This window comes from Calcarisporiella thermophila (genome assembly GCF_041956535.1).
Source record: "Calcarisporiella thermophila strain CBS 279.70 unplaced genomic scaffold VTP21scaffold_52, whole genome shotgun sequence".
Taxonomy (NCBI): domain Eukaryota; kingdom Fungi; phylum Calcarisporiellomycota; class Calcarisporiellomycetes; order Calcarisporiellales; family Calcarisporiellaceae; genus Calcarisporiella; species Calcarisporiella thermophila.
Window position 1 is genome coordinate 1 of NW_027192241.1, and position 6733 is coordinate 6733.

At 44.9% G+C, this 6733-nt stretch overlaps 5 protein-coding genes and 3 non-coding genes across 8 annotated transcripts; 4 read left to right on the forward strand and 4 right to left on the reverse strand.

Annotated features, from left to right (window-relative positions):
* Positions 1-762: 762 nt before the first annotated feature.
* On the reverse strand, positions 763-1604 carry VTP21DRAFT_9660 (uncharacterized protein; the record flags this gene model as incomplete). Its single annotated transcript, XM_069400641.1, has 2 exons — positions 763-1228; positions 1537-1604. 2 exons carry the CDS (start codon positions 1602-1604, stop codon positions 763-765), a joined length of 534 nt encoding a protein of 177 aa, XP_069245484.1.
* A 32-nt stretch (positions 1605-1636) lies between these two features.
* On the forward strand, positions 1637-1718 carry VTP21DRAFT_t388. Its single transcript has one exon. It is a non-coding gene; the product is annotated as a tRNA-Leu (tRNA).
* Positions 1719-1918: 200 nt separating this feature from the next.
* Positions 1919-2355, forward strand: VTP21DRAFT_9661 (uncharacterized protein; the record flags this gene model as incomplete). The annotated part of the gene is made up of 3 exons (XM_069400642.1): positions 1919-2102; positions 2181-2266; positions 2335-2355. The coding sequence occupies 3 exons, from the start codon at positions 1919-1921 to the stop codon at positions 2353-2355; spliced, it is 291 nt and encodes a 96-aa protein (XP_069245485.1).
* Positions 2356-2560: 205 nt separating this feature from the next.
* VTP21DRAFT_9662 (uncharacterized protein) lies at positions 2561-3702 on the reverse strand (the record flags this gene model as incomplete). Its single annotated transcript, XM_069400643.1, has 4 exons — positions 2561-2914; positions 2994-3132; positions 3216-3349; positions 3412-3702. 4 exons carry the CDS (start codon positions 3700-3702, stop codon positions 2561-2563), a joined length of 918 nt encoding a protein of 305 aa, XP_069245486.1.
* A 455-nt stretch (positions 3703-4157) lies between these two features.
* On the reverse strand, positions 4158-5120 carry VTP21DRAFT_9663 (uncharacterized protein; the record flags this gene model as incomplete). Its single annotated transcript, XM_069400644.1, has 1 exon — positions 4158-5120. One exon carries the CDS (start codon positions 5118-5120, stop codon positions 4158-4160), a length of 963 nt encoding a protein of 320 aa, XP_069245487.1.
* Positions 5121-5310: 190 nt separating this feature from the next.
* Positions 5311-5709, forward strand: VTP21DRAFT_9664 (uncharacterized protein; the record flags this gene model as incomplete). The annotated part of the gene is made up of 1 exon (XM_069400645.1): positions 5311-5709. The coding sequence occupies one exon, from the start codon at positions 5311-5313 to the stop codon at positions 5707-5709; it is 399 nt and encodes a 132-aa protein (XP_069245488.1).
* A 508-nt stretch (positions 5710-6217) lies between these two features.
* Positions 6218-6290, reverse strand: VTP21DRAFT_t391. The gene has a single exon. It is a non-coding gene; the product is annotated as a tRNA-Arg (tRNA).
* An 85-nt stretch (positions 6291-6375) lies between these two features.
* Positions 6376-6448, forward strand: VTP21DRAFT_t389. Its single transcript has one exon. It is a non-coding gene; the product is annotated as a tRNA-Ser (tRNA).
* The last annotated feature ends 285 nt before the right edge of the window (positions 6449-6733 follow it).

Here is a 6733-nt window from a genome sequence, read left to right on the forward strand (position 1 = left end):
AAAGTACTGTACAATATTAGTATAAATTGCCTTAAATTCAATTCAAATCTTAGATAAATCAATTCATGTATCCTCCATTAATCTTTCTCATATATTCGTGTAGAGATACCTCTAATTAGACGACGAAAGGGATTGGATAGCATTAGAGCAAATTTAACACAGGAGACACCCGTTACAAAAGGAGAGCAACCTCAGGAGAATGCAGAGCCGGAAAAACAGAGTAGGAAAAGGGCCAAGAGGAAGAGTGTCAATGACGCAAGTGAAAGCGAAGAGATGGAATCAGCAAGCAGGCCAAATGGATATTTGACAAGAGCTGCAAGAAAAAGAAGCGGAACAATGCTACCCTAAAATGTACAACCCATAATAATTGCGAAATAATTAAATAAATATCGCATTTAATTAATCTGCTATTAATAACGAATGGGTAATATTACAAAGAAATCTATAAAAATAAGGAAAAGGAAAGGGTCGAGAAAAGTTTGAAGTATGGAATAAGAAATCGTAAAAGAAGGTTCGCGATTGTATATGTTTTCACATCCCTACAATTTCTATAAGATTTTTAACTCTTTTCTCTATTGGAGTTTTTTGTAGGGAATGGTATTAAGATAGGCTGTTTATGTACATGAAATAACGAAAAGAAGTGAAGGATTGAAAAAGTAAAGGAAGAGGAAAGGAGAAAAAAGAAAAAAAAAGAAAAAGTAGGGAAAAGAACGATAGAGGAGATGGTATTAATATACAGCAGTGAAGGGTTGGGTGCAGTTCTCAAACCGGAGTTGGGACTGGGATTTGATCTTCAGAGGTGTCCTGGATGAAAATCACAGAATCATCTATGATGTTCACCCAGTTTCCCCTTGACCATTTATCGATGAAGTCTCTTTTCCGTTCCTGTTTCATTGCCATCCACCACTTGAACTTTATTCCTCGCTGTAGTTCGTGGTCAAATTGTTTGGTTATGGCTACCGGATTGGGTTGGACATCGTCCAGCACTAATTCAAGTCTCGAGCGGTATATTATCCACAGGGCTATTTCGTGGCTCAGAGCAACCACTTCGTCGAAGCGTTGACTTATTTGTTTGTATTGTCCAAACAGTCTGCCTTCTCTCGTGGATTCGTGTGGCGGTATTCCAATTATTCGGCAGTTTGTCTCATCAACTCTTTGCCAGAGTTGCGCGATAGCTGGGCAGTCTAGAAAGGCATGGGCAATTGTTTCAAGTATCCCTAGGGAACACCTTTGATCTTTGTAAAATAAGCCTCCAAAGCCACCTTTCCTCCTACTGCGCCATAATTCCATATTGTGCCAAATCTCCTCACAACAAATGACATAAATTCGGTAGGGATAATCTAGGATAATTGGGACAGGGATAAGGGAATAAAGGATTTATTACAGAAAACCAAGGAAGAGGAATATATTCATAGTACTCCGGGGATGATTATTCTCCTGTTACAATGTTCTCTAAGAATATCCCTTTATATAGGGTGAAGTATGACCAATGAAATAAACTAACAACGGGAATTCTAATTAATATAATCTTAATACTTGTTTGCGGCTGCACTTGCGTCGTAGTCGGGTGCCGGAAGGTAGTCTTCAATCTCGTTAGGCCTCATATCTGATTCAGTTTATGACACAAAAAAGGCAAGGCGAGATGGCCGAGTGGTCTAAGGCGTCACGTTTAGGCCGTGATCTCTTCGGAGGCGTGGGTTCGAACCCCACTCTCGTCACTATCTTTTATATTTTTTACCCACATAGAGACAAATACAACATTCAGAATTAGTTTGTTCTAACTCTGAGTAAAAATTCAGGATATAAATCCCCGGTTGGGTTGATTTGATTTGTCATCGCACGGTGGCGAAAGTAATTTAATCTTCAACATTCTCGATGACTATTCAGACTTCCAAAAAAACCTCCTCTTACTAGCAAAATGCCAAGAGCTGAATGGAATGGAAAGGTCCTCGCCGAGGCCACCAGTGAAGAGTGTCAAATAGTGGAGGGGAACATCTATTTTCCTCCTTCGGCTATTCATAAGGAATATTTCCGTAACAATGACAAGAATACATTCTGCCCATGGAAGGGCCACGCATCATACTACGACGTTGTTGTAGAGGGTGAGAAAAGATATAATTCCCCCCCCCCCCCCACCCCAATGTTTGATCTCCATTATTTTACTCCTGTTTATTCCACAGGTGAGGTTAACCAGGCATGTGCATGGTATTACCCAATCCCTTACGATAAGGCCAAGCATATAAAGGATCATGTCGCGTTTTGGCAGGTAACTTAATCAGCCCTCCAGTTATAACTTGGGGTAGTGATTTACTAATTCTGCCTTTTGCCTATCAGGGTGTCAAAGTTACACCTTGATCAGAATAGGCGTATTTGCACTCATTTAATAGTTGTTAACTTAGTATGGGAATTCAGTAAAAATAAATTGGTAGCCGTCTGAATATATTTGAAACCAAAGATAAATGTGGGAGGAAATAGAATTCTCGAGATTAGATATACAAAGTGCTATATAATGGTTAGATAGTATTCAAGGGCCTCTCCACGTTGTGTTAAATAGCTAGGTTTACTTATCCTCCTTTGCTTCCTCCTTATTTCCACGGTCGCCCTCTGTTTTCTTATCCTCTGCCTCAGCGTTGGCTTCCTCTTCTTCGCAGAGCTCCTCTTCCGCATATCGCTTTAACTCCTCCTCCCAGTCCTCCACTTCCTCTTTTTTATCGTTTGTATTCTTTGGCCGCCTCTGCCCGTTTTTGCTGTCGATGACTGGCAGTGAAGGAGATGTGGGTGAGGTGGGTGACGCGACGCCACCAAAAAAGCTCTTCATTTTGGTTAAAGCATCATCCATCCATGCATCGAGGTCTTCATCCACTCCCTCCGGTTTCCTGGAAGTTTTCTCGTCGACATCAAAAAGGATTTGTGCCTAAATAGATAAATGCTCATTCGCTCAGTAAAACTGGATCAACCCCTTCGTCTCCTATCCTGTTTTCTAATTCACATACATCTTCATCGGTATTCTCGTCAGCATCATCCTCGCGATAGAACACTAGTTCTTCCGGTACAGGTTCCCCGCTGAAAAAGCTTCTTTTCACTACGCCTACACGATAGAAGTAATTGTGCCAGAATTCCTCCTCTTTAATACTAGGGAGGTGGGCCGATGCCAAGTTGAAATACAGATTAAGTTAGAAATTCACTTCACCACAATACAAAAATCAAACACTTACACCCTTGGTACCAGCCTATGGCGCATACGGCCCAGTCGCGCATCTGCTTGCATCGTAGCTAATGCACTCTGATAATAGACAGCCATGTCAAATGGATCTTCAGGGGGAGGCGGAACTGTGAAATTCCGCTTGTCCTAATAGGATGGTTCTGGATTAGAAGCTGCGATGAAAATGCACGCTGATAAAGTAGAATCACTTTTGATATGGCCAAAATCCTCTGCTTGAGCTCCTCCTCTCCCTCAACTCCATGCCATGGCGGCACAGAATCGGTGGGTCTTGGCAATTGACGCCGATTTTGCTCGACAAACTCTGCATAGGAACGACGAAATTCTTCGGGTGCCTTGCTAACTAAATCGGGCAACTTGGTAAGCTCCTGAGTAGCACGCCGGGTGTAGGTAGTCAAGGCATTCCACGCGGAAAGACGCTTTTGTGGCTTGTAGTTTGGCGGTTGGTTATTCTCCACCTGTACAGATGCGGTCTCCGACATGATGATTAGGATTTCTAAGAACGCGCCTGGACTAAAGGCTTGAAATTTTTGGTGGAGGCAAAATTAAGCCACCACTTGACGATGGGATTGAAAAAGAGAAAATTGACGGATGGAGGCCATACAGAACAAGCGCTTGGAGAAATGGTTGCGTTTATTTATAGACTACACTCACAAACATGAACTAAAGTAGAAATTGGTAATATATAGAGATATTTCAGAAAGAGGTAGGTTATAAGGGGGAGATATTGGAGAAAAGCAAAGGAGGGGGAATATTGTCAAGAAAAATCAGTTTTTTTTTGGAGGGGGTAGGAGGAGGGGGAGGAGGAGGGGGAGGAGGAGGGGATGGGGAAGGAAAGGGGATGGGGTTAGGGGTGGAAAATTTTCAAAGCATTATTCATCCGATTAATTAGCTGTATATATATATAAATATGGTGTGTATAATGTGAACGTTTGGCTTAAAGGAAGTAGGGGAGAGCCGCAGAGGCAGCCGTCGCTGCGATCGCGACAGCAGCCCCCACCATCCAGCGTACTTTACGGCGTTGGCTCACAGCACGCTGCTGCAACTCCTCGAATTCGCCACTCTTTTCCGCTTCTACCTCTTCACGCAATACATCATCGAGTTTACGTTTGCGACTGGTCTCTTCAGAAACCGCCGTCGTTGTCTCTTCTTTGGTTTCTTCGTCCTTATCCTCCTGAGTATCCATGTTTTTCTCCAGGCTTAAGTCAGGCTTGGCTTCCGTCTCCCCGGTGCTGTCCTCGGTGGCTTCGACGGCATTGACATCAGCTTGTGCCTCAGCCTTATCCACATTTCCAGTAAGCGGTTCATCCGGCTTTACTTCTACACCACTCCGCTCCATATCGTCGTCGCCTTTCTCCTCTATCTTTTCCACCTTCTCAGCTTCCGCATCCACCTTTTCCACCTCTTGTACCGATGCATTCTCCTCCACTTTCGCTTGCGAATCCTCTTTAACCTCCTCCTTCTTGTCATACACCAAATTTCTCACGGCTCTCTCTATCCCATATTCCTTGGCCAACGCTTGAGCCATTGGTAGGGACACCCAGATGCCCTTCATCTTCCCCGAGATTTCCTCTTCGCCGGTGCCTTCTCCTTTCAGCCACTGCATCTCCCTTGCCTCGAGCTCTTCACTTGAGGTCGGGAAGGCGGCCCTGAACAGCTGCGTCGCATTCACCCTGTCATTGTCGAGGCGGCGCAATACTGGCTGCGTCCCATAAACGGTCGGCAAGTCGATACGCTGAACTCGCAGCTTGCGCTTGTTCTCGGCGAGAATCGTCACAGTGCGGGCAGATGGCGAGGGCGAGGTAGAGGAGTGGAGCAGGTGGTTGCGGAAAAGCGGGAGCTCACGTTCGGTGTTGGCCGCCGTGGGCTGCTGCTGCTGTTGAGGGGCAAGCGTTTCCATTTCTAGGGCGTGACAAATAAACAAATTCTAAACAGGCTAGGGTAGGAAGGATTGTGAAGATGATTGCAATGTCGAACAAAAAGGAATGGTTAGGGCAGGGTCGCTGAAAGGGAAAAGGGCTTGACCGCACTCCGGAACAAACAAAAACAGGGATGTTTGGTTCGAAGTGATGATCGAAGAAGAGAGAAAGATGGCTCGGGGAAGTAGGGCGAAGCAACGGCCAAGGGGAAATATTGCGAAAAAAAAAAAATGGTGCTCGTGTTACGTGGTCCTAACGCTGATTTGTGTGCGGCATGTGGGGCTGCTTGCCTCGTCCCCAACACTCAGATTGGCACAAGGGATACGGCCGGAGAGGAACACCATAGGGAGGAGCTGTCAAAGCTTTTTGAACCACCCTCGACCAAAGCGGGCTACTAGAGCGCTGCTCGGCCCTGCCCGCCCGAAGACGCGACCATCCTCGCCCAAGTGCCGGCTGGACTGGGGCAAACCCTGTTCCTCGGCAATCGCGTCAGCGCTGTGTCCCCGTCAATATCCGGCCGGGGATGGCAGTGCTTGCCGCAGGCTGTGTGCGAAATTGAAGCCCGCTTAGATGAAGAAGAGTGCCCGTGGAGAGAACAGAGTACCCAAGCCTCGATATAACGCATCAGCAGTTAAACTTGCATTTATTTATTGCATTCGAGCGCATATGGTAGGCGCTTCTTCCCGTGGCTAGTAAGAATTGAGATCAGCACGGGTAATCGAGATCGCAAGCCGGCGGGGAATAGGAGAAATACAAGCTTATACAGGCTAAATCTATAGGAGTGTACTTTGTGGTCATATTAAGAAGCCGATAAAATTCACAATAGTTTCACATATTCCAGGCTTGTGAGTTATTTAATTCTCCTCCACATTGCTGATGTTGAAACCTTTGTTCACCGTAGTGACTCCCAGCTTTATATTCGCCCATTGCATCCACAAAAGTTCTTGATCCAAACTCGTGAAATTTATTATCAGCTCCTTTTCTGGGAAAATTAATCGATTAGCAAGTAGCTCTGTCATTTAGAGCAAGGCTTTATGAATATAGAAAAAAAAAACTAATTCCACTAGAGAAAACAATGCGCTCAAGCCAGGACTCGAACCTGGAATCTTCCGCTTAGGAGGCGGACGCGTTATCCATTACGCCACGTGAGCCAATCACCCGGATTTGTTAAGGCAAAGTTGATTTTTGGAATGAAAAAATTACACAAGCAGTCACTCTGATACTCGGGACACATGGGGGAGGGTTAGTGTAGTGGACTATCCCTGGGATGCCGATGAGAACGGCGTGGGTTCGAATCCCACCTCCCCCACCAGCACTTACTCTTAGTTTGTGACTGCTGTCCACTTGATCAGAAGCTGAGTCTTGATTATTGAAAAGATCGCCCTTACGATAAGTACAAAAGATTACATTGGTTTCACGTACATGCTATTCACGTCAACTACGATACACGCATATCGATTGAACGTCTATCGATCCAGGACCTATATCTCGTTATGTTAAGTCCATTGACATAAACTTCATGTAATATATGGAAATTAAATAAAAGTTTCCATTGATTGATCAAAAAAAAAAAGATACTCGGGACACATATTGG